The 27,822-nt window shown below is 35.8% G+C and overlaps 1 protein-coding gene across 2 annotated transcripts; it reads left to right on the top strand.

Moving 5' to 3' along the window:
- Positions 1-1,388: 1,388 nt before the first annotated feature.
- On the top strand, positions 1,389-24,969 carry LOC105091521 (solute carrier family 22 member 10). 2 transcript variants are annotated; one of them, XM_010983037.3, is made up of 10 exons: positions 1,389-1,988; positions 2,682-2,785; positions 16,782-16,936; positions 17,039-17,207; positions 18,459-18,582; positions 19,052-19,167; positions 20,985-21,199; positions 22,170-22,278; positions 22,765-22,968; positions 24,228-24,969. In XM_010983037.3, the coding sequence occupies exons 1-10, from the start codon at positions 1,587-1,589 to the stop codon at positions 24,286-24,288; spliced, it is 1,659 nt and encodes a 552-aa protein (XP_010981339.1). In that variant the 5' UTR covers positions 1,389-1,586; the 3' UTR covers positions 24,289-24,969. The 2 variants fall into 2 exon arrangements, with proteins under 2 accessions (XP_010981339.1, XP_010981340.1); XM_010983038.3 differs by lacking the exons at positions 16,782-16,936; positions 17,039-17,207 and having other exon boundaries at positions 1,390-1,988.
- Positions 24,970-27,822: the final 2,853 nt, after the last annotated feature.

Below are 27,822 nucleotides of genomic sequence, written 5' to 3'. Positions count from 1 at the left end.
GGTGTAATGTTTATGTGATTCTTCATGACCCTTGATTTCTTGTCTTGGTATCTGTGCCATGTGTAAGCAGTGTTTTTTCTCTAACTTTGTGGTTCAGGGGTTGCTTTAGCCTCACTCTCAGGTTCTGGGATTTTCACAATGGTGACCTGTCTGTCAACTAGTTGCTGGCTGGTCTTCTTCTGAAGAGGACAGAGTTGTGAATGACCTATGGTACCTTCTTGATGATGTTACTTCCCCATATTGTTCTTTGTATATAACATTTTTTTTTAAGTGACAGAGGATAAAAAATGGAAAACAGATTAGTGGTTTCCAAAGGTAGAAAAGGGAATGACAAGAGTAAGAGGGAGGTGAATGTGTTTATAACAGTACAACAAGAGGGATATCTGTGGAGATGGAATTCTTTAGTATCTTGACTATGGTGGTGAGTGCACTAAATAAACTACAGATGTGATAAAATTGCGTAATACTAACTGCACACACACACACAAACACACACACACAGAAGTATAGGTCAATCTGACTGGGCAAATCTGAATAAGATCAGGAGACAGTATCAGTATTAATATCACTGTTGTGCTATTATACCAAAATATTGCAAATGTTACTATTGGAGAAATGAGATGAAGTGCACACAGTTACCCCCTTATGTTATTTCTTGATACTGTATGTGAATCTACAATAATTTCAAGTAACATTTCAATTCAAAAAGTAAAGGGTTGGAAAGTTGTAGCATACAAACTATAACTATAAACCTGGAATGGCTATATTAATATGAGAAAATATGTACTTGAAATTGGGAAGCATTATCAGAGATAAGGAGGCCAAGTTCATAAGGATAAAATGATCAGTTTGTCAGAGCTCTGACACCAGCACATAAAAGATCCTCAAATATATTCTGTAAGTGAATAAACCTGTGAGAAAAAACCCTTGTAAGAGTTTACCACTTATTTTTTCCTGTATCTTTATTTTGAGGAATTTAAAATTATTGTGAGTTCCTGATGAATCACAGAATCAGTTACAAAAAGGATGTAATTGCACCACATTCCATTTTCCATTAATTTCAAATAGAGAACTGTATTTTGTTAATTATTTTAATCTAAATTCAGTAGTAAATAAAAAAAAACCCTTGCTTTCTGTTCTTGCCACAGAAAAATCATAAAGGTTTTCATTTTTGTGCCTCTCAGATTCCATTTTCTGGAAATGACTGAAGACTGTGTAGCAGGCTTATTTTAGATTATTTAGAGGTTGTGTGCATGCCAAAGTCCTATGCTGATTTCACAGAATCACTGAGGGCAAGCAACATTCAGAGAGTAAACCTTTAAACAGATTTAATGGTCATCAGATAGAAGTATCTTTGGTAAATAATTTTCTCCATGACTTTACTGAAAAAGTTACACTTCTTGATTCCAAAAGACTGGGGAAACTGCTCCTGTTTCTCTGTTGCAGTAGTGAGGTGGGTGGGACCCATTTATGAGAAACTGGTGTGAGGTCACATAGACATAATGTGAATTAATGAAAGGAAACTTTTTTCCTCCCTTTGAACTAATAAAGTCATTGTGCCTCATCTTGAGGATCACCTGTTCACAATGGCCTTTGAGGAGCTCCTGGATAAAGCTGGTGGCCTGGGAAAATTCCAGATCCTTCAGATGGTTTTTGTTCTTCCCTCTGTGATATTTGGAGTCTGTCAGGTGCTGTTGGAGAATTTCACTGCAGCCATTCCTGGTCATCGCTGCTGGGTCCACATCCTGGATAATGACACTGTCTCTGATAATGACACTGGGATCCTTAGCCGTGATGTCCTACTGAAAATCTCTATCCCATTGGATTCAAACTTGAAACCAGAAAAATGTCATCGCTTCCTCCTCCCCCAGTGGCAGCTCCTTCACCTGAACGGGACCTTCCCCAACATGACTGATCTGGACATGGAGCCCTGTGTGGATGGCTGGGTGTATGATCAAAGCTCCTTCTCCTCCACCATCATTACTGAGGTAAAAGTCCAATTTACCTTTCGTGAGTACATGATCTGGGTGTTTAGAATAATGTAAAATAAACACAGTTCAAGTCTTCAGCTACTGAGTAGATAGTGTAACCACCTTTCTTTCATTCTTTTAGCAAAAAGTGTTTATCTTTTTAATTGTCAAGCACTTACATTACAATTGAGGCCAGTGAAATCAAACAACTAGACATGAATTTTAGTATCACAAAGCTTTAAATTAAATGGTGATTATACAAGGAAGTACCTGAAATAATGTATGAAACATTATTCTTATTCACTTGCTCTCAGTCTAGTTGAAAATTTGAAACATTTATATTAATTAAAAAATTTGTTTTAATGCCCTGCCTACTTGTCAGAGAAACAAATCAGATTGTATTTCATTGTAGTTGTAAAATCCAGGCTTCAGTATTTAACTCCCCCTTCAATGTTTTCAATGTGTGGCAAAGACTGAGAACCAATGAAGTATGCAGTCCTAAATAAATATGAAGATTGGCCCTGATATAACCTAGGAGAACTAGTTGAGGATTTCTAGAGGAAGCTATACTTAAACTGAGACTTGAATGATACAGATGAGTATATTTAGTAATGGAAGCCAGAGAGTGTGTGAGGGTTATGGGAGTGAGTGAACTTTGAGGGATTATAAGATTCTGCGAAGCTCCTCTGTGCCGGTTTCTTTCTTTTTCAGTGGGACCTAGTCTGTGATTATCAGTCACAGAAACCAGTGGTTCAGTTCCTATTCATGGTTGGAATGCTGGTGGGAGGCCTCATATATGGCCATCTCTCAGACAGGTGAGTGTGTCCAGATCACTGCTGGTATGGAATTTACACTGTTATGGGTTGCCTTGGTTCCCAGGGAGCTATAGTTGGAAATGTAGAATTAGATTCATTGTGGTGAATGCAATTTTGTTGCCACAGAGCTCTCTGTACTGGACACAGAAAATGACATCTCCATAAGATCTGGGGAGTAATTCAGAACAGTGTTTAGAGGTAAAGTACCATAATACTTCATTTAGAAAGATGAGAAGGAATTACCTGTGGTAAGGGAGAGGAAGTTGTTTCAAGACAGGAGGTTTACCCTGTTTGAAGACACAGATATGGAGACCAGCACTGTAGGTCTGCTGTGGCTTCTGTGTATAGTCCCTCCTGGATTCAGTGAGCTAAATGCTTGTGGATTCGGAGATTGGTCATCACGTCATGGATGCCCCACTGCAATTAGTAGGCATCTATAAAACCTAGGTGCATAGTGAGTTGGCACTGAATTGTATTAAGAAGTAATTGTAGTTATAATTTGGATGTCTGATTTTGTGAAAAAAGGCTCATTACAGGCAACCAAATAAGGTAATTAATCTATAGACATCAGGTGTCAATTTGTGGTTTGAGATGTTTGGGTTATCCTTGCCTGACTGTGCCCATCCTGAAATAAGAGACAACCATGGCAGCCACACACTCAAATATTTCACAGGGGAAATGGGAGACTTAAAGTATCCCTTACCATCTATAAACCTAACATCATTTAATCTTTCAGTTGAAAATTGTGAACTCTAAATGCATCACCCTGCATTCAAGTTATAAATATTTCAGGGTCAGAATGTTCATATTGACAGTCTTCAGACTGCGCCCTTTATGATGATTCAGAATAAAATGCTGAGTGATCAGTTTAGGGGAGAATAAAGTGATAAATGTATTTTAGTCTCTGTGAGGAAAGAGGGTATGACAGTGACAGAAGAGTAGAGTGGAAAATTTGGTGAAGAGGGAGAATTATAGCTAAGCTAAGGACTTTGAACTAAACATAGGTAAAAAGCTTCTGGACATTGATCTTGGCAATAAAAGTATAGGAAACAAAAGCAAAAATAGAGAAATGGGATTATGTCAATCTATAATGTTTTTGCACAGCAAAGGAAATGATCAACAAAATGAAAAGGAAATCTAACGAATGAGAAAAATATTTGGCAGCCTCATATCTGCTTGAGTTAATAAAACTCTAGGGACTCCCTAAGGTTTGGATATTAACCAGTAACTAGTAGGGAACCACTATAATTAATAGAAAAAAAGCATAAATAAGCTGACTGAAAATAGGGAAAGGAGTTCAATAGGTATTTCTCCATAGACGACATAGAAATAATCAACAGGTATATGAAAAGGTGCGTAACATCACTAATCAACAGGGAAATACACCAACACTCTTGGTGGGACTGTAAATTGGGGCAGTCACTATGGAAAACATATGGAGGTTCCTAAAAGACTGAAAATATGATCCAGCAATCCCACTGCTAGGCATATATACAGGAAAAATAAAAGCTCTAATTTGAAAAGATACAGGCACCCCAATTTTCACAGCAGCATTATTTACAGTAGCCAAGACATGGAAGCAACCTAAGTGTCCATCAACAGATGAATGGATAAAGAAGATGTGGTGTATATATACACAATGGACTATTACTCAGCATAAAAAAGAATGAAATAGTGCCATTTGTGGCAACATGGTTGCACCTAGAGATTATTAACCAAGTGAAGTAAGTCAGACAGATGAAGACAAGTATTATATGATATCACTTACATTTGGTATTCAAAAAAATAGTACAAATGAACTCATTTACAAAACAGAATCAGACTCACAGACATAGAAAACAAACTTATGGTTACCAAATTGGAAGGGAGAGGGGAGGGATAAATTGGGGGTATGGGATTAACAGTGCACACTACCATATGTAGAATAAACAACAAGGGTTTACTGGATAGCACAGGGAACTATATTCAATATCTTGCAATAAACTAGAAGGGAGAAGAATAAAAAAGAATATAGATATGTACATCTATATGTATAACTGAATCACTTTGCTGTACACCTGAAACTAACACAATATTGTAAATCAGCAATACTTCAATTAAAAAAACCCACAAGATACACTCTTAGGCCAGTTTGGGTGACTATTATATAAAAAAGTCACGTCATTATCAACTCCAGTGTTAGGGAACTATTTCTGTATGTTTTCTCCTAGAAGTTTCACTGTTTTAGGTTTAATGTTTAAGTCTTTAATCTGTTTTGAGTGAATTTTTTTGCATGGTGTAAATAGGAGTCAGATCTCATTCTTCTGCATGTGTTTATCTAGTTTTCCCAATATCGTTATTGAAGAGACTGTCTTGTTCCCTTTTAGTAAATTGGTTTCTTTATCAAATATGACATATGAAGGGTTAATTTCTGGAATCTTGGTCCTGTTCTGTCTGTTTATGTGTTTTTCTTTTTCTGCTGTACTGTACTGTTTTGATTGCTGTTGTTCTGTAGTATAGTTTGAAATCAGAAATTGTGATGCTTCCAGCTTTGTTCTTCTTTGTCAGGATTGCTTAGGCTATTTGGGGTAATTTGTGATTTCATATGAATTTTAGGATAGTGTTTTCTATTTCTGTGAAAACTGCTAGTGGAATTTTGATAGAGATGGCATATAATCTATAGATGGCTTTGTGTAGCATGGACATTTAAACAATATTAATTTTTGCAATCCATGAAGGTGGGTTATCTTTCCATTTATTTGTGTCTTCAACTTCTTTCATCAAAGTCTTGTTGTTTTCAGTGTCCAGATCTATCACTTCCTTGATTAATTTTATACTTAAGTGTTTTATGGTTTTTTATTGTATTGTGAATGGAATTGTGAATGGAATTGTTCCTTTTTATTAGTTTTTTCAGATATTTCATTGCTAGGGTATAGAAACAATTGATTTCTGTATGTTGATTTTTTATCTTGCAACTTTACTGAATTTGTAGATTAATTCTAACAAATTTTTGGTTGAGTCTTTAGGATTTTCTGTTAAAATCATAACATCTACAAGCAAAGAAAATTTAGTTCTTCCTTTCCAATATGGATGCCTTTTACTTCTTTTTCTTACCTGACTTGCTCTGACTAGGACTTCCATTATTATGTTAAATAGGAGTTGTGTGAGTGGGCACTCTTTTTTTTTTTTCCTGAATTTAAAGGAAAAATCTTTCCAATTGTCACCACTGGGCAATGTTAGCTGAGGGTTTTTCTTATGTGGCTTCTATTATGTTGAAGTATGTTCCTTCTATACTCAATTGAGGATTTTTATCATGAAAAGATACTATATTTTGTCAGATTGATTTTCTGCACCTGTTGAGATGTCATATTATTTTAATCTTTTACCCCATTAATGTGTATATCACATTTATTGATTTGCACATGTTGAGCAATCCTTACATCCTACTGATAAATCCCTCTTGATCATGGTGTATGATCCCTTTAATGTACTGTTGACACCAGTTTGCTAATATTCCATTGAGAATTGTTTGCATCTATGTTCAGCAAAGACGTTGGTTTGTAGTTTTCTTGTAGTGCCCTTATCTGATTTTGATTCAGGAATATGGTGGCTTTCTAAAATGAGTTTGAGATTGTACCTTCTTCTTCAATTTTTTGGAAGTGTTTGAGAAGAATTTGTATTAATTCTTCCTTAAATGTTTGATAGAATTCATTCATAAAACAACTTTGTCTTGTTTTTAAAAATTGAAATACAGTTTTTTATACTAATTTCAGGTGTGCAATATAGTGATCCAATATTTTATAGATTATACTCCACTTAAAGTTATTAGAAAATAATGGATATATTTCCCTGTGTTGTACAATATATTCTTGTTGCTTATCTATTTTATACAAGGTAATTTGTATCTCTTCATCCCATACTCCAATCTTACCACTCTCTCTTCTCTCTATCCACTGGTCACTACTAGTTTGTTGTCTACATTTGTGAGTCTGTTTCTCTTTTGTCATATATATTTGTTTGTTTCATTTTTTGATTCCACAAGTACATGATAACATAAAGTATTTGTTTTTCTCTGTCTGACTTATTTTACTAAGCATATTACCCTCCAATTTCATCCACATTGTGCAAATGGCAGACTTTCGTTCATTTTTATGGCTGAGTAGTATCCTATTGTATATATGCACCACATCTTCTTTATCCATTTTTCTGCATTTAGGTTTCTTCCATATCTTGAGTATAGTAAATAATGCTCTACAAATACTGGGGTGCATGTATATTTTTGAATTAGATGTGTACCCAGGGGTGGAATTGCCAGATCATATGATAATTCAATTTTAGTCTTTGGGGGAAACTCCATACTGTTTTCCACAGTGGCTACACCAATTTGCATTCCCCTAAACATTATATAAAGTTTACCATTTCTCTGCATCCTTGCTGACATTTGTTATTTGTGGTCTTTTTGAGGATAGCCATTTTGACAAGTACGAGATGATACCTCATTGTGGTTTTGATTTGCATTTTGCTGATGCTTAGTGATGTTGAACATCTTTTCATGTGCCTGTTGGCCATGTGTATGTCTTCTTTGGAAAAAAATCTATTCAGATATTCTGCCCACTTTTTGATTTCTTTTTTTAAAATATTGAGTTATATGGTCTGTTTATATATATTTGATAGTAACCTTTTTTTTTTTTTTTTAGGGTGAGGTGTGTGGTTACTGATTCAGTCTCCTTAGTCATTATTGATCTGTTCAGGTTTTCTATTTATTTATGATTCAGTCTTGGTAGGTTGTATGTTCTAGGAATTTATCCATTTCTTCTAGATTATCCACTTTTTAATATAAATGTTTGTAGTAGTCTCTTAAAATCCTTTGTATTTCTGTGGTATTAGCTGTAATGTCACCTCTTTCATTTTTTATTTTTTAAATATGAGTTTTCTCTCTCATTTTCTTAGCCTAGATAAAGTTTGTCAATTTTGCTTATTTTTTCAAAAAAATAGTCTCTTGGGTTTGTTGATGTTTTCTTTTCTTTTCTTTTCATCTTTATTCCATTTACCTCTGCTCTGTTCTTTATTATTTCCTTTCTTCTGCAAACTTGGGCTTAGTTTTTTCTTCTTTTCCAGTTCCTAGAAGTATAAAATTAGGTTATTTGAGATCTCTATTTTTCTTTAATATAGGCATTTATTGTTACAAACTTCACTCTCAGAACTGCTTTTGCAGCATGTCTTATGTTTTGCTATGTTGTGTTACCATGTTTGTGTGTTTTAAGATTTTTTTGGGTTTCTCTTTTGATTTATTTTTTGTCCCATTGTTTTCTCATTTTTTAAATCCCCACATATTTGTAAAATTTCCAGCTTTCCTTCTGTTACTGATTTCTAGTTTCATCCTATTGTGTTTACAAACATACTTGATATAACTTCAATATTAAATTTTCTAACACTTTTTTGTGACCTCACATATAATCTGTTCTGGAAAATGTTCCATGTGCACTTGAGAAGAATGTGTATTCTGATGCTGTTGGATGAAATATTCTGTTTACCTATTAGGGCCATTTGTTCTAAAGTATAGTTCAAGTCCATCGCTTTCTTACTGATTTGCAATCTGGATCATCTATCCATTGTTGAAAACCTCCTACTATTATTTTATTGTTGTCTCTTCTCCCTTCACATGCGTTAGAATTTACTTAACTTATTTAGGTGCCCTGATGTTACGTGCATTTATGTTACTATGTTATGCATTTGTAGTTGATACATTTTCTTGATGAATTGGTCCCTTTCACTTTATATAAAGGTCTTCTTGTCTCTTATTACTGTTTTTGGCTTAAAGTCTATTCTGTCTGATATAACTATAGCTACCTCTGTTTTCTTTTGATTTTTCTTTGTGTAGAGTATCTTTTCCCGTTCTTCACTTTGGGCCTGTATGTGCCCTTAAAGCTGAAGCGAGTCTCCTGTAAGCAATACATAATTCAGTCCTATTTTTTTTTAAATCCATTTAGTCACTCTATGTCTTTTGATTGGGGAATTAAATCCATTTATATTTATAATAATTATTAATAGGTATGGCACACTCATCTCACCTTATTAATTGCTTTCTGGCTGTTTTGTATTTCCCTTGTTGCTTTCTTTCTGTCTTGCCTTCTTCCTTTGGGAATTGATGATTTTTCCTTAGTGGTTTACTTTGATTCCCTACTCTCTATTTTTTGTATATTTACTGTGTAGCTTTTTGCTTTATGGCTACAATGAGGCTTAGATAAAACATTGTTTAAATATAAACTTACTTATACTGATAACAAGTTCATTCATGTACAGAAATTCTATCTTTTTACTCACTCCCTTTTATGTTTCTGTTAAGTGTTCTTCTGACAAAAATTAAGAAGGTGGAGGGAAACTTTTGTAGGAAATATATATGGCAAAGATTTCGATCATGACTTCACAGGTGTTTACTTATTTCCAAACTCATTATGTTGTATATATTAATTATTCACAGGGTATTTTTATGTCAAAAATAGAAAAGTAAAAAATTAAGTAATATATCTGGGCACTAGATCTACTCTTTGATCTCAAGTGCCATTGTTTTTAAGCTCTCTTAGCTGTCAGAACAAGGAAACGTGTGTATTCTAACCCATGTATATAGCCATGAGTGTAGATATTTCTGTGTCTGTATGTATATTAATCTAAACATGAATTCATTTTGATGTCACCAACTCTCTCTATACTATAATGACCATTCAGTTCTCGTTTCCTTGCTTATCTGTACATTCCCTCTCCAAAAGTGACTATCTGTGTTCTACTTACCACAATCCATATATGTACTTGTTTAATTCCAGAATCCATATATAGCAGTGTCAGAATTGTTAGCCTGCTTCCCCTGGGAAAACGGCTTTATCAACTAGATTATCAGGCTTATGTGCAGTTCCCTTAGTCTTACACATCCCACTCATCTCTACAATCATTTAGATGAACTAAGCTTTCACTGAGTTTGTTGCATACTTTGTAATACAGTTAATTTTTCTAAGGTCTTGCTCTTTGTCCAAGCTGACAATCTTGTGCTTTGTCTGGTGTGCTTGGACCATTCACTTTTAACATGGCTATTATTATATGGTTGGGTTAAAAATTGATTTCTTGTAAAAAAAAAAGATTTTGAACTTATTCAGGTATGAAAATGGTCATTGAATAATTTATATTTAAGGAATGAGCATTATCACTTCGATATTTTTGACATACAACAGGCAAATATTCACAATGTCTCCAAACTGGATATAGCATAAAGATCCATCAACAGTAGAATAGATAAATCAATTCTGTTATATTATATACAGATTTTTCTGGACTTACAATGGGGTTATGTCCAGATAAATCATGCACAACCATGCATATACCAAAACCACGTAGAACTGTACACTTTAAATGGGTGAGTTGCATGACATATGAGTTATACCTTAATAAAGCCATTTTAAAAGAAGAAAAAAAGTCAAGATACTTAAAAGGAGAAACAAGATCCTTTCAATAATGATGCTAGATATGTGTATAAAATATAATGATGCTAGATTTGGGTATAAAAATACTTTTAGCTTACCTCATAATATGTACAAAATTAACTCAAAATGGACTGTAGACTTAGCTTAAGAGCTAACTAATTTAAAGTTTAGAACATAATATAGCAGAAAATCTTTGTGACATTGTGACATGCAAAAATTATTTGAAGAATTTTATAGCATAACCTATAAAATATATAATTGACAAAATAGAATTCATCAAGATTAAAAATGTTTGCCTTTTGAAAGACATAGGAAAAAAGCCACTGAGAAGTATCTAGCATAAAATTTTTAACATTCTTTATTGAGTTATAGTCATTTTACAAAGTTGTGTCAAATTCCAGTGTAGAGCACAATTTTTCAGTTATACATGAACATACATATATTCATCATCACATTCTTTTTCACTGTGAGCTACCACCAGATCTTGTATATATATTTCCCTGTGCTATACAGTATAATCTTGTTTATCTATTCTACATATGCCTATCAGTATCTACAAATTTTGAACTCCCAGTCTGTCCCTTCCCACCCCCCTGCCCCCTGGCAACCACAAGTTTGCATTCTATGTCTGCGAGTCTGTTTCTGTTTTGTATTTATGTTCATTTCTTTCCTTCTTTTCTTTTCTTTTTTCTTTTCTTTTCTTCTCTTTTCTTTTTTTCTACCTTTCTTCCTTCCTTTCTTCCTTCCTTTCTTCCTTCCTTTCTTCCTTCCTTCCTTCCTCTCTTTTCTTTCTTTCTTTCTTTCTTTCTTTCTTTCTTTCTTTCTTTCTTTCTTTCTTTCTTTCTTTCTTTCTTTCTTTCTTTCTTTCTTTCTTTCTTTCTTTCTCTCTCTCTCTCTCTCTCTCTCTCTCTCCTTCTTTCCTTCCTTCCTTCACCTCACACCAGTCAGAATGGCCATCATTCAAAAACCTACAAGTGATAAATGCTGGAGAGGCTGCGGAGAAAAGGGAGCACTCCTACACTGCTGGTGGGAATGCAGTTTGGTGTAGCCACTGTGGAAAACAGTATGGAGATTCCTCAAAAGACTAGACTTACCATATGACCCAGGAATCCCATTCCTGGGCATATATCCAGAAAGAAGTCTACTTCAAAAAGACACCTGCACCTCAGTGGTCATAGCAGCACTATTTACAATAGCCAAGACATGGAAACAGCCTAAATGTCCATCAACAGATGACTGGATAAAGAAAAGAGTATAATTATACAATGGAATACTATTCTGCCATAAAAACAACAACATAATGCCATTTGCAGCAACATGGATGTTCCTGAAGAATGTCATTCTAAGTGAAGTAAGCCAGAAAAGGAAAGAAAAATACCATATGAGATCACTCATATATGGAATCTAAAAAAATTTTTTAATGTCCTTTATCTTATTTATTTATTTTACATCTTTATGTTTATTCTCCTGCAACATATTGTAGTTATTGCCTTTCCACTTACGGTGTTCTCATTTCTATAGCTTCCTGTTTCATTTCTATGTAGAGTAGACCTTTCAATATTTCTTTTAGTATGGGTTTAGTATTGCTGAATTCTTTTAGTTTTTGCTTGTCTGTGAAATTCTTTCTCTCTTCTTCTACTCTAAAGGATAATCTTGCCAGATAGAGTATCCTAGGTTGCAGCTTTTTCTCATTCAGGACTTTGAATATGTCTTGCCTCTCCCATCTGGCCTGCAGTGTTTGTGTAGAGAAATCAGCTGAAAGCCTTATGGGGGTTCCCTTGTAATTAACTCTGTTTTTCTCTTCCTGCCTTTAGAATCATTTCTTTATCTTTAACTTTGGCCATCTTAATTATAATATATCTTGGTATTGGTTTGTTTGGGTTCTTCTTGTTTGGTACTCTCTGTGCCTTCTGTACTTAGATATCTATTTCCTTCTTTCAGTTTGGAAAGTTTTCAGTCATGATTTCTTCAAATACCCTTTCAATCCCCTTTGCACTTTCTTCTCCTTCTGGGACCCTTATTATGTGTAGGTTGGCATATATTATCCCACAGGTCCCTTAGGCTGCTTTCATTGGTTTTTACTTGCTTTTCAGGCTGCTGTTCTGATTGGGTGACTTCTGTTACCTTGTATTCTAAGTCACTTGTACTTGCTGGCTCACGTCTAGGGCCAGGGATTGCAGAGACCCTCTCTGTCAGTTTCCCTTAGTTCTGTCTGCCAAGTGGTTGCCACTTTCTCCTCCAAGCCTTGGAAGCTCTGCTTCTGTCTCCATTGACCTCCTGGCTGGAGAGAGGGCATCATAGCTGAGGGTGCCTTTCTTCCTATGCTGCTCCCTCTCTGCAGGACTTGTCCTGCATTGATTTTTTCTTTTTTCTTACTGGATTTTGTAAGAATTCCCCTGTATTTTGAAGTGAGAGACATTCTGCCAGAGTTCACTGTTCTGTGTGATTCAATTGGTTTGTAGATGTAATTCTTGTTGCTTGTGGGAGAGGGCGAGCTGTGAGTCTCTCTACTCTGCCTTCTTGGCTCAACCTCCTAACTGTATATTAAAAGGATTATATACCATGAATGAGTAGAATTTATCCCCAAAATGCAAAGGTGATTCATCATGAGAAAATGGATCAATGTAATATATCACTTTAATGGAATGAAGGGAAAAACCCCATAATTTCAACTGATACATAGGAGGCATGTAATAAAACCTAACACTTTCATGATAAAAATAATAAAACTATTAGGAATAAAAAAGAACTCATTCAACAAGTTAAAAGATATTTAAGAAAAAAAGCTACAGCTAACTTCATACTCAATGGTGAGAAAAATAAAAATTTTCACACTAAGATCAGGAGCAAGACAAAAACTAAAAATAGACTTACCATACAATCCACCAATAGCACTCCTGGGCTTATATCTGGAGAAAAATATAATTCAAAAAGACACTTGCACCACAATGTTCATAGCAGCACTAATTACAATAGCCAAGACATGGAAACAACACAAATGTTCATTGACAGATGAATGGATAAAGAAAATGTGGTATATACACACAAAGGAGTACTACTTAGCCATAAAAAATAAAATGTCATTTGCAGCAATATGGATGGACCTGGAGATCGTTATTCTAAGTCAAGTGGGCCAGGAAGAGAAAGTGCCATACGATATCATTTATATGTGGAATCTTAAAAGAGGACACAAATGAACTTATTTACAAAATGAAACAGATTCACAGACATAGATAACAAACTTATGGTTACCAGGGGGTAAAAGGGGTGGGAAGGGATAAACTGGGAATTAAAAATTGCACCTCTTGGGGAATGATGGAAATGTTAGCTATCTTGATTGTGGTAGTGGTTTAAAGGTGTATACATCTATCAAAATTTAAAGAAAAAAATGTCTACTTTCACTGCTGCTATTCAACATTATACTGGAAAATCTGGTTATGACAATTAGAAAAGAAAGAGAAATGAAATTTACCCACATTGAAAAAGAATAGTTAAATCTACCTATATTTATAGATGGCATGATCTCTCTCTATATATATACAGAGAGAGAAAATTCCAAAGAATGCAAAAGAAAGCTATCAGAGCTTATAAATGAATTCAACAAAGTTGCTAAATATAAGATAAGCACACAAAAATCAGTTGTCTTTCTATATACCTAGAGTAAACAATCTGAAAAGGAAATCAAGGAAGTTATTACCCTTACAAAATCTTCTAAAAGAGTAAAATACTTAGAAAAAATTTAACCTAGGAAGAGTAAGTCTTGTACATTGAAAAGTATAAAGCCTTGCTGAAAGAAATTAGAGAAGACCTAAATAAATGGAAATGTATCCCATGTTAATGAGGTAGGAAGACTTAATATTACAACTAAGTCAACCGTACCTAATGCAATCTACAGTTTCAGTGGAATCCCTATCAAACTCCAATGCTATTTTTTCTAGAAATGGAAAGGCTCAATATCAAAATCATATGAATTTGGGTCTCCAAATAGCCTAACAACATTGAAAAAGAAGAGTAAATTCAGAGGACACACGTCTTGGTTTCAGAACTATTATAAAGCAATAGTAAACAAATATTTTGGCAGAAGGAGAATACACACACACACACACACACACACACACAAAGCAATGTAATAGAACTGAGAATCTAGGAATAAACCCATGTATTTATAGCCAACTGACTTTTGACAAGAGTGCCAAATCATTCAATGTGGGAGAGAACAGTGTCTTCAGCAAATGTTGTTGAACAGCTAAATGGCCACATAAAATAAAATAAAGTTTACTCTTACTTAACACTATACACAAATTTATCTCAGAATGGATCAATGACTAATATCTAGGAGTCAAAACCTTAAAACTCTTAAAAGAAAGCATAGAAGTATTCTTAGAGACCAAAAGCACAAATGACAAAAGAAAAATAGGTAAATTGGACTTGATCAAAGTAAAAAAAAATTGTGCATCAAAGGACATTATCAAGAAAGTGAAAAGACAACCTATAAATAGGTGAAAACATCTGGAAGTCATTTATCTGATAAGGGTTTAATATCTGGAATATATAAAGAACTCAACAACAAGATTGCAAACCAATTAAAATGTTAGTAATAGACTTGTATAGATATTTCTACAAAAAATAAACATATGGCACATGAAAAGATCCTCAACATCATCAGTTGTTAGAGAAATGCAAATAAAAACTGTATGGGAAACCAAACTACACCTACACCTATGAGTATAATAAAACAAAATCAGATACAGTGTTAGCGAGCATGTGGATAAACTGAAAATATTTGTACATTGATGGTGAAGTCACTGTGGAAAATAGTCTGGCAGATCTTCAAAAATCTGAACACAGAATTGTCATATGAACCAGCAAATACATTCCTAGGTATATACTCTAAAAATAGACTTAAATAATTGTACATCAATGTCCATTACAGCATGATTTATAATACCTAAAGATGACAATCAAGTATCCATCAACAGGTTAATGTATAAACAAAATACAGCATGTACATATGTGTATATAATGGAATATTGTTCATCCAGAAAAGAGAATGAAGTTCTGGTACCTGGTACAATATGGATGAACCTTGAAAAAATTATGCTAAATGAAATCAGCCTGGAACAAAACGACTAATGTTGTATGCATCCCATTATATAAAATACCTAAAATAGGCAAATTAATGGAGACAGAGCATATATTAGAGATTATCAGTAGGATAAGAAGGAAGGGGCAACTAGAGGCAGGTATTGCTTAATGGTTATAGAATTTGACTTTATCTAATTCTGTCATTTTTTTGTGTGTATTTCAAACTTTCATTGAGGTCAGATACATTTGACATTTTTAGCATTATTATTTCTGAAAATGTACTTTGTTTTGAAATTTATTTCATTTGATATTAATATAAAGAAATCATCCTTATTATTATTACTGTTTGAATTATACATCTTTTTCTGTCAATTTACTGTCAACCTGTAATGTTTTAGCACTATTGTGGGCAGTATAAAATTAGATCATTTTTTAAACCTATTCTGGTAATCTCTATCATTTCATAGAGTGTTTACGCCATTACCAATTAGTTTGATGTGATTGTTGTTATGCTTTTGTTTCAGTCTACCATTTTATTTTTTGCTTTCTAGATTATTTTCTTGATGGCGATAATGATTATGATTACAATTATTTGATGCCAATTTTGTTCCTGTGTTTCACATTTTCTGCCTTTTTGCGGGGGTGAATTGTTTGAATATTTTAAGAGTTCTATTTTAAATATTGTAGAGGAATTCCCAATTCCAATCCATTTTAAAAAAATTACTGGGCAAATGGATTAGCACACCCTGTTTAGTCCAAGTGGTATCCACTAATGTCTCCTTTTCTTGACACTCAAGAAACACAGAATTCTCTTTTCCTTATTTGACCTTTACCATCGTTCTCCATCTTACATAATTGTTTCCTCTGAGTAATGTCTTTAATTTCCTCTGTCTGGGTTATGGTACTGATATTGTGTTCTAGGTAAAACACATTGCCTAAGGCCTTTAAATCCAGATTCAACAAAAAGTGGTACTTACTTCTATAAACGTTAAATAACTTGGATACTTTGTCAACTGATCTTTTGCATCAGTTTAGCCTTAATTTAATTCTGTCTTAATTCAGTCTGGTCCTAGAGACCAGACAATTTTTGCTCTCTTGTGTTCTAGACACTATATATGTTGTCTGCTATGCTAACTACATATGCTAATACAGTGGGTGCTTATGGTATATTATGATTTCCAACAGTGTAGTTTCTTTTATGTGGTATCACTTGTTGTCAGAGTCCCCCTGGTGATTGGAGGGAGGATGAAGTTTTGGTATTGTTAGTGTATATTATAGACAAGGAGTGTTATTTTGAGGAAATTTATGTTGTTGGTTTAGCTCTTAATTTCTTAAGCTTCCAGGTACAAAGAAATCAGTTGTTAAAACATTCTCTATATTTTAGCATATACTTCCATTTTCATAAATTTTTACCCATATTATTATGCTCGCATAATCTAACCTGCCTCTCTGTTGCCTAGGTTTGGGAGAAGGTTGATTCTCAGATGGTGTTTGTTCCAGCTCGCCATCTCTGGGACCTGTACGGCCTTTGCTCCCACCTTCCTCATTTACTGCTCACTACGCTTCTGGTCAGGTTGTTCTGTGGTGGTCATCATGTTAATTAACGGTGTGCTCAGTAAGTCAGCAATTTTGGTCTACTCCATTTTCCAACCCTTGAATTTGACCTTGAAGTTTCACATTTATCTGACATTAATATCCCAACTGGATTTTCTTTCAGTTGTGGAGTGGACAAGTTCCCAGTCAAAAGCAATGGCAGTAACACTGCTAACCTCTGCCAGTAGTGTTGGACAGATAATACTGGGAGGACTGGCTTTTGTTTTTCGAGAGTGGCGCACCCTCCAGCTGGTGGTGTCTCTACCTTTCTTTGTCTTCTTTATCTCCTCATGGTATGAGCCTTCTCTCTCACTCTGTATCATAGGAACCTGGGATAAAAATGCATATTAAATCAGAATATACTGATTTTCTTAATTCCTGGACCCTTTCTTATTGTTTAGACCTGAGACCCATGTCTCTCATCTGTTTACTCTGTGCAACTTGAGAAGCAGAAAAGATAGTAACAAAGACCTATCTGCCTTGGAGTTCTAGGTGTTTTCTGCCATCTTACTTCCTAACTCTTACCCAGTTTAGTGGTCATAGGGTTATTCCAATATTATTTTACATAGTATAAAATATAGACACAAATATTTTAAAAGAAATATTTTAAATTCATTTTTTTTATTTGGAATGAACCAGGTTATGGTATAATAGTCCATGATTTTCAATATTGTAGATACAATAAAGGATAAAAGGAAGAGGCAGCAAATTTATTCACAGAACTATCTGACAAAATAGCAACATAGTTTCTCTAGTAGTGAAAGTGACATGCAGATTGGGAGAGTTGTATTATATATTCAGCACTCTCTTCTCTGAAATAATTTTAACAAACTTTAATGTATGGATAACCTCATTCCTACACTTAAAATCAGTCTAGGGAGAATCAGATTTAGTCAATCACAGAGAGATGATGACAGATTTAATATAGTGATATGTGTTCAGAGAACGAGGATTGATCCATGTCCAACTCATCTATTATCTTATTCTAGCCACATAACAAGCTTACATGGAAGAAGGCACTCCTGTACCCATGCCATTGTTGAGAAAACTGAAGCAGATGTAAATAAGTGACTCACTTGGGTACTTAGCTACCGACATAGCTGGTAGTGGCAGCAGTACTTGCAATCTTCATTGGGCTTTAAGCTTACATAATTTGGGTGTTCTTTTAAAAAAACATATATTATAAATGTATAGTATGAGCACAAAGTTGATAGAACTCATGCCAAGCTTTGGGAGGGAATTATGCATGTGTGGGACTCTCTCGTTTAAGCTTCATAAGCTTCTTGGAAAATCTCCTAAAGAGTAAGAAGAGAGTCAATTTGACTCCAAAGGCTGTGATCCTTTGCATGTAGTACACCTTTAAGTGTACTGCATGGAGTGATCATTCTCATATTTTCCTAGTATTTGTGTAAATTACATGGTTTCTGTTCTTAACCCAACAAGTGAATGTTGGATATTAGATGGAAGGCAAAAGCATCCATTGTGAATAATCATATGACAAGCAGAAGAGAGTTGACTGCATATGTATGCCCTTCTTTCATCAGGTGGCTGGCGGAATCTGCTCGGTGGCTGATTGTCACCAATAAGCCAGATAAGGGCTTAAAGGAACTTAAAAAATTTGCACAAAGAAATGGAATAAAGAATGCTGAAGAAACTCTGAACATGGAGGTGAGCAGGAAAGGGAAAGTGGTTACTGAGTTGGAGGGCAGTCATAAACTGACACCTGCCTTCTCCTTATTGAGACAGACAAACTGCTTTTCTAACTAGGGCAGCTAGTTGAGGATGCAAGCTTAATTCCCTCATCTTCCATGGCTATCTCATAGAAAAGATGCTTTGACCACTGTGCAGTTACTTCCTCTGGCTCACTTCCTGATTATCTGTAGCCTGTGTACTCTCATGGATGCCCTGCCCCTTCTACTGCCTCATTTTCCAAATATCATTCCTGCTATCTAATTTGCTGGAGTGTTCCTCAACTCCCTACATCTTCCTTCATATCATGTTCACATCTGTGATTGCACATGTACTGTGATACTCTGGAAGGAAAGGGAATACATCTTTCTTGTCCTGTTGGGTACTATTGCTCACCACAATACCTGGCATTGTTTTGGCAAGTGATACATGTTTGTTGTTGTTGAAGGGTTTGAGATCTGCCATGCAGGAGGAGCTGGAGGCAGCACAGACCAAAACTACGATGTTTGACTTGTTCCGCACACCCAATCTACGTAAGAGGATCTGTCTCTTGCTCTTTGTGAGGTGAGTTTCACACAGCATGACAACATTCAAGGAGTGGAGACATAAATCTATTTCAAACTGTGTTGTGAGAAGGAGGTGCTGATTTGGAAGTAATAGATGAGGAAAACACACCAAACAATTGCTTTGTTTGGGAATAGTCAAAAGGTTATAAAAAGACTGACATGGAACTGATTATACAATGAGGAGTAGTTCCATCATGTGACACTTCAAGTCTCTTTACTGGAGACTGATGTTGAGGACTTTCATCACAGTACAGATTTTGGCATTTAATTTTTTCATTGTTTTCTCTCAATTTTAAGTAAATCTTGCAAACAGTAACATGAGGATATCATGAATATATACACCTCAATGAATATTTCAGTATGTAAAAATATAACCAATGTCCATGTCAAGATAGAAAAATCCAAATTCCTCAGAAGGCCCCCTCTTGTATTAGGACAATAACCACTACCGCCTCTGCCCTCCTCTCATTCCCTCCTCCCTGCCCTCTCCTGTGCCAAATAAAACCTAACAACTGTTCTGACCTCCATCACCATGGAGGAGTGTTGCCTGATCTTGACCTTCACATAATGTAAATGATAAAAGTGTTCTGTGACAGGCCCCTCTTACTCATACTCATTCATGTAGATTCATCCATCGAATGCATGTAACTGTAGTTCATTCTCCCTCCTAGTGTTTTAGTTTACAGTAGAATACACTACAATTTCTTTATGTGCTTCAATGTCTTTGGACTTCTACTTGTTTCCAATTTGGGATGTTATCATTAGGACTTCTAGAAAATCTTATACATTATCTCCTCAGGGAATATAAGTGCTTACTTTGGTAGAGTCAGGGGGAGAGATTTTAAATTCAATTCTGAAGTTTTTAAGAGTTATAAAAAAGCTCATATAGGACCATATAGACCCACTGCTAAGCTTAAGAAATTAACTATTGAATTATACAATTAACCTCTTCCTAGTGGGCTGCTTCTTCAATTAACTGCATTGTGTTTTATCACCTTTCCCTTATCCACTAGGTGACAGACTTAGTTTTCTTAATCCTGGACAGTGTGGAAAGAAAAAGTAGAGATAATGGTCAAAAACAGACTTACTTGCTTGTAATTACTGTGATCTGTGGTGGTTTCTTCTGCTGTAATGTCTAAATGTAGCTCTTTCTTGGTGTAGTAGATAATTAAAGTGGACTCTTTTCCATTAGATGCTTACTGGGTAAATTGTAGGTCCCCAGTGGAAACCTTTGATTCCACTTCCTGTAGTACAGTTAGTGCATGCCTGTTTGCGTGAATTCTTGCATTTTCTCTCAGCCCTAAAAATTAGATGTGAACTTTAAATTTCCTAGATTTATGTCAGACCCCAGGAGACTGTGCTCCCAGGTCAAGCGGACAAGATAAGTCTCTTTGCAGCTTCAATCACTAGTTGAGAAAAAGGAACCTTGTTACAGTATGGGGGTTGAGGGAGGAAAGGGAGAACTCACAGCATACTGACAACCCTCAAAAAGAAATTATTTCTTAATTTCCAAGTTTCAATCCTATATTCAACTTCTGTATACCATCCAGTTTGGTAATTGGATTGGGTTATGTTTTCCTGTGAGTGCCAACTCTACTAAGTGACTCAGACAAAAGAATGGCAGAAGGAGTATCATTTTTATATATTCTTATCTAATTATTTATGGTAATTTTAAAATAATCACCTTAAAATGAAGTATTATACAAATCAGACTGGATCTTTTTAACACTGATCATTGGTTGCCTGGGTCAATATAATCATCAGCTGTAACACATTGGCTCTAAATTTTATGTCTTGTGTCTTTGTTCGCTACAGATTCGCAAACACAGTACCCTTCTATGGCATCTCTCTCAATCTACAGCACTTTGGGAGCAATATTTTCTTGTTCCAGGTAATCTTTGGAGCTCTCACAACTTTAGTCCGAAGCCTTGTACCTTTAGCACTGAAATATATGGGCCGTCTACCAACCCAGACACTTCTCTTGTTCCTGATGGGACTTTCCATTTTGGTCAACATTTTTGTGTCACAAGGTGAGAGAAGACTGGATTTTAGGGAAAGAAACATTCTTTTCCCTATTCTTCAGGGATTGTATTAGCCACACGTGTCTATAGTTAGGGTCAACTGAGGTCCCAATTATATACTAAGTATTCTCCCAAACCAATCTGAGGGATTATGAGAAATTCTGCTAATAAGTTCTTGGGAAAAGAGACAAAAAAGAGCTTACTCTTTTACGATAGAGTTCTTTCCAGTATTATAAAGCTATAATTAGATATCTTTTTATACTGTGCAGAAAACTCATTCTCTAAAACTTTCTTTAGTGGCTCCCAAATTCTGACAATTTTTTTCCAATGTTACACATAGAAATTTTCTTATGTGTAACATTGATCTAGATCTAACGTCTCTTCAGCTGGCCACTAATAGAGTAGTTCTGTCCTATTACTCTCTGGTGCCATCCTTACCCCATGGCAGTGTTGTATCTACAGCAAGTTGACTGAGTCATTTAGGTTTACCAGGGACTTTCTTGGTTTTAATCAATGAAAATCCCACATTGCAAAACCTCCCTACTCCCAGGTAAACCAAGATAATTGGTCACTTTAGATTCTGGACATTAATTGTAAAGTCATCAAGGTTAAAGCTGAGTCTTAGACCCAGCAATTGTCCACATGACAACCCTACCTTCTACAATAAGGATATAGCAAGTACTCAACAGAATAAGGAAAAGCAAATTTCTTCTAGATTCATCTTGTCTTCTCCTTCTCTGGAAAATATCAGATATATGCAGAGTTCTGCTGTGATGAATTCAGATAATTTTTACCACCTATGTTGATAATTTACATTTCTCAGTTTGACAACTACTCCATGACCCCTCAAACTGTACAATTTTCTTCAATATAGTTCAAAAATACAAGTAAACTATAGGGATTATTTCCTGATCAAGTTTGGTGGATACTAATTCCTTCAGTTCAAATTACTTAGTCTCACTGGTCTTTCTGTCTCCAGAAATGCAGACCCTGCGTGTGACTTTGGCAAGTGTTGGAATCAGCTTTGCTGCTGCCTCTATCACCACTTATTCTGTCCAAAATGTTGAGCTCATCCCCACTCTCCTCAGGTATAAGAGTTTATGGATACTATGCCAGGACCAAAAGTAGGACTTTTGATGTTTATTGCAGGAATAAATGCAATACGATCTGTTAACTATAAAGCAACCATTTGTAATAGAAATAGTAATAATATACTAACAACAATTATACCAAAGTTTATTGAAAATGCTGACTTTGTGCTATGTACTGTGCTAAACAGTATGTCAATGCATCTTGCCATTAATTTTTTTAGACCACTTGTCAGCGTAGATGCAATGTGCTACACTCTGTTTAAAATGATGGAAATGGGTCTTAACACACTTTGATCCTGACAAAGGAAGCTAGAAAATTACAGAGCAAATTTCAAAAACAAGTGTTTATCATCAAGCCCATGTATGTAGTTATTGTGTTTTATCTTCCATAGTCAAGTCAAAATCAAATGTTACAAATTACATGTCTGGATTTTTACTGGATGATGATGATGATGATGATGATGATTGCCATTTACACTTCAGGGCAAAAGCTACAGGATTAGATATGGTGGCTAGTAAGTGTGCGTCAGCACTGGCTCCCTTCTTGATGACTCTAGAGATATATCTACCCACCTTGCCCTGGATCATCTATGGAGTCTGTCCAATCACTGCTGGTCTTGCTGTGTTTTTCCTACCTGAAACCAGAAATCTGCCCCTGCCTGACACCATTCAGGATGTGGAAAATAAGTGAGTAAACCTTCTAGCCATCCCCTGTAAACTGTGCGCTTTGGATCTCTGTGTGAGAAAGGCAAAATACTGAATGGGTCCCTCAGGTCACTGGGAAGGCTGAGCCTTGCCTGGGATACTTCCATCTTGGGCCATTGCCTTTCCTGAGTGGCAAGGTCATTTCTACCCATTGTGAGCTCCAGTCTAGACTGCAGAGATCCCCACTGCCCTGTTCTCATTTGTGGCTTCAGCGGTGAAGATTGGCAACTAGCTCTGTTGTGATGGCACATCTTACCTGCCCTCATGATGCCTTCATGATCCTCAGATCCATAAAAGCCTGGGATATACAGAGGAAAGAAATGGGAATGCCCATGGAAGAATAATGTTAGGAAGATTATGTAGAGTCAAACGCTCTCTGTGGAAAAATAATAATGAATGAATCATGTATAGGTGCCTGTAAGATTCAGGCAATTTACTGCCACAAGTAATGGAAAGTTCGAGGATAGGGAAAATAAGAAACTTCTAAAAGATATTTTAAAATAAGAAAAATGTTGCATTAGTGACCTGGGCTTCCAATAATTAAGCTGACAAACTGAGTGACTTAAACCACAGAAATTAATGTCTCACAGTTCTGGAGGGTGGAAGTCTGAGCCTTGTTTGGAAGGCTCTGCACACTGTGAAGGCTCTAGGGAAAGACCTGTTTCAGGTATCTCCAAACTTCTGGTCTTTCCTTGTTTTGGGGCAGTACAACTCCAATGTTCCTGTCATATGGTCTCTGGGGTCTCTATGTCCAAAATTTCCCTTTTTATAAAGACACCAATCATATTGGATTAGGGGCCCACACTGCTCCAATATTACCTCATATTAATTAATTATATCAACAACTCTATTTCCAAATATGGTAATCTCGCATTCTGAGACACTGAGAGTTAAGACTTTAATATATGAATTTTTGGAGGGATACAAATCATGCATAACAAGTGAGAAGTTCCCTTAAGGTTTTCAATCCTCCTCTTGGCTTCCCAAAGGTGTCTAAAAGAGACCAAGTGAGAGTAGCAACTTTCAAAAGTGCTTTTTTGGGTCTGCACAGTCAGCAGAGCCTTTTCCAGCCTGTGTGTCAATGGACTTTATTGGGTTATGAAAAACTGATGGTTAGAGTATGATTTTTTACTTGTGCATGGAGTGTACACAAACTTACTTTTATCTTTTCTGTTTTTTTAATATTTGTTTTTATTTGCTGATTGGTTGGTTGATTGGTTATTTATGTTTTGTTTTTCCAGCAAAAAAATCTCAAGAAAAGTAAATGAAAAAGATTCCTACATGAAAGAGACAAAATTTTAAGGCGTTTCATGGTCTCACTGGTGAGGAAGAGAAACTATGAAGAAAAGAAACCCCAGGCGTTTTTCTTTATATCTACAAACTACCAAGAAAATATACTAGAAAAAGGAATCTAATGAATTTCACTTATAAATATGGCATTAATTTCCAATTAAAAATATAATTTGTGGGAACATTTGATTCCATTGAAAATCTAATATTTGGGGGAAGTACTTGAAAAAGTTTCAAATTTGTCAATAAATTATTGATAGACAAGATAATTCAGAAACAGAGGAACACCTTTCAATTAGGATGTGACTGGTTGATGTATGGAGCAGCATATGGTGAACTCTATCTTAAATGTACAAAAACCAGAACAGTAGAGCATATGTAACCCGAAATTAAAACAAATCCAGAAACAGATCCTAACACATGTCCACTTAAACATGATACTTTTGACATCATGAATCACCAGATAGAAAGATTATGTGATCTTTGGAAGTACATTCACTGAAACAATAACATGGTGAACTTTTAATGGTGGATTTTTAAATGATTGTTACTTTTTATGTGCAATTTTCTATCTTTGTATTTTGAACAATTAGCACATGAAATTTAAAATATAAAGATATCAACATTGAAGAGAAATAACAAGCAATTTTTAAAATGTATGTACTTTAATAAAATCACAAGTTAAAAATGTTATTCCCAGTATCATGACTAATTAAGTATGAAAAGCTGTTCAAATATAATAGTAATTTAAGATAAACCCAATTTGAAATATAAGCTGCAATTTTCAAACAGCAGATTTGAAAATACTAATAATTCTCATTTTGGGTGAGGGCACACTGCAGTGGGCATTCATAAAGGTGAAAACATGGTACAACAGAAAAAAAATCAAACATACTATAAAGCTGCTAAAACAGTTGGCATTATACTAAGAGTTTTATTCAATTTGTATTTCAGAAAGTGCTTGTTGAGCATGTATAACTTACAAAGGACTTGGTTTGTCCTTGTGGATATTGAAATTTTTTTTTCCTGTTGAATTAGTTTTTTTTTTTAAGTTTGAAGTATAATCAATTTACAATGTTGTGTCAATTTCTGGTGTACAGCATAATAATTCAGTCATACATATACATACATAGATTCATTTTCATATTCTTTTTCATTATAGGTTACTATAAGATATTGAATATAGTACCCTGTGCTATACAGTATAAATTTGTTGTTTATCTATTTTATATATAGTAGTTGAGATTTAATGAGGCACAAATCATAAAATCAGGAAGTTCACAGATGCAGGATGTCACATTGTGCTGTTCTACAGATCTATGTGATTTTAACTTGGAGGCTCAAGTTTCCAAATTGGTGGGATTCCAGAATTATTTTGGGTGCATATACATCAATACCTCTCTATCTCAGGAATTAAGATTCCAGCATCTTTATGCAAAGCCAAAATTATGGGTTACAGAACACAGAAGAATTTCTTAAATTTCTGTTAAAAAACATTACTAGCTCTCTGAAAAAGCACCCTTAACCCATGTCCACTTTGCAGTTCTACAACTGTGCCTTTCCCAATAGATTTTGTCAAATATATTGAGATGAACATCTGCTTTTCCTTGTTTAGTCTGTTTTAGTGGTGAATTATACTGATATATTTTAAAATGTTAAACTAACCTTCTACTAGAATAAGCCTACTTGTTCAGAAAATAGAAACCATTGGCCATCTTAATTATAGTATGTCTTAGTGTAGACCTGTTTCAGTTCTTGTTTGGGACCTTCTGTGCTTCCTGTACTTGGATATCTATTTCCTTCTTTATTTGGAAAGTTTTCAGTAATGATTTCATCAAATACCTTTTCAATCTTCTTTGCTCTTTCTTCTCTTTCTGGGACCTCTATTATGCATAGGTTGGCATGCTTTATATTATCCCGTAGGTCCCTTATATTGCTTTCATTGGTTTTTACTTGCTTTTCGGTCTGCTGTTCTAACTGGGTGATTTCTGTTATCCTGTCTTCTAAGTCACTTATTCGTTCCTCTGCATTATCTAGTCTGCTTTTGACTATCTATAGCTCAGCTCTTATCTCAGCCATTGAGTTTTCTTTTTTGAATTGGCTCCTCTGTATAGTTTATTTCCTTTTTGTAGTATTCTCTATCTCTATTCATAGTCTCATTTCCTTCAGTGCTTTTGTCACCCTCTTTCTGAAGTCATGATCTAGTAGACTGTTGAGGTCTATCTCATTGTTCTTTCAGGGGATTTCTCTTGTTCTTTTTATTGGGAGTAGTTTCTCTGCCTCTTCATTTTACTCATATCTCTCTGGCATTATGGATTATGGAGTCAGTTATCTACTGTGGTCTTGAAGGTCTTTTTTTTTAAAGGATGCCTTCCTGTGTGTGTGAGTGTGCACCTCTAATAATTTTGTCATGGGGTCTGTTTTAAGTATGGATAGTTGCCACATCTTTCTTCCATGTGTGTTGGCTGTTATACCTTTGATTGGGGGGTGTGGCCAGTGTTGTGGTGACCAGAGCCTGTGCTGGTTGTTAAGGGCCTCCTTTTGTTCTGTGGTTGTCATAGCCCTGACAGGGGCTGGGCCTGTTCCCCTTTTGTTGGAATGGAGGCTTCCAGACCCATTTCTGGGCTGTGTTGCATGGTAGGTGGGTTTAGAGGGCTTTAAGTACTCTTTGTTGACTCTGCCCTTGCCTCTGCTTTAGCTGTGGGATTGTCATTGCTCTGCTCCAGTGTTCCCCAGTTTCTCTGCCCTCAAAGCTCCCAGTGGATCTGCCAGCTGCTAGGTCACACACCTGGATCGTGGCACACTATTGGGTGAGCACCGTTCCCAGTACAAAACACTGCTTCTGCACTCACCCCACTGTGTGGACTCTGCTCGTTCATCCTAGAGGCCTGCACTGGTAGAGCCCCCAGCCCTGTAGCAATTGTATGGTCTCATTACCAGGTCAGCGCCATCCCCATCACTGTGTCCATGAAAGGTACCAGGCCCACTGAAAATGCTGCACCAGCCTTCACCCCTGCTGTGTGCCAGAGCTCCACACCTTGCTCATTTGTCTTAGAGGTGTGGGTCCACAAAGGCACCTGTGGTGCAAAAGGGTACCTTCTGCCTGGGGCTGTAAATTAATCTCAATCCACCTATGAAGTTGTGGAGCCCCTGGGTACAGATTCAGATTTCAACTCCACCTCCACCTGTGAGCCGTGCACCAGCGAATATGGTGGTTATGGCTGAACCTCACTCCTTTTCTCTTAAGAATGTACCAGCAGGCCTGGGGAGACAGAGACTGTGACTCAGTCATGTTGTGCCCCTCCCCTCAATGCGCACCAGCAGTGTTGCTTTTTTTTTATGGGGGACTCAGGCTTTTCTGTTCTGTATACACTCCCAGCCACACACAGCACACTGCAGCCATGTGAGGCTGCCTCTGCAGTCAGCCCCAACCCTTTGCTGGGCTTGAGAAGCTAGTCCTGGTACATCTAGGGCTGGGGATCACAGGGGTCCTTTGTGCTGGTTTCTCTCAGTTCTGTTAGCTGTGCACTTCTCTGAGCCTTGGAG

Source organism: Camelus dromedarius, chromosome 12 (genome assembly GCF_036321535.1).
Source record: "Camelus dromedarius isolate mCamDro1 chromosome 12, mCamDro1.pat, whole genome shotgun sequence".
Lineage (NCBI taxonomy): Eukaryota > Metazoa > Chordata > Mammalia > Artiodactyla > Camelidae > Camelus > Camelus dromedarius.
The sequence above is the reverse complement of the archived record's forward strand: the minus strand, read 5'-3'. Positions and strand labels throughout refer to the sequence as shown.

Excerpts from the sequence above, each read along its gene's own strand:
- LOC105091521 (XM_010983037.3), top strand. The coding sequence starts at position 1,587 with ATGGCCTTTGAGGAGCTCCTGGATAAAGCTGGTGGCCTGGGAAAATTC. Across the intron at positions 1,989-2,681 it reads CCTCCACCATCATTACTGAG|TGGGACCTAGTCTGTGATTA; the intron begins GTAAAAGTCCAA and ends TTTCTTTTTCAG. Across the intron at positions 18,583-19,051 it reads AAGAAACTCTGAACATGGAG|GGTTTGAGATCTGCCATGCA; the intron begins GTGAGCAGGAAA and ends TTGTTGTTGAAG.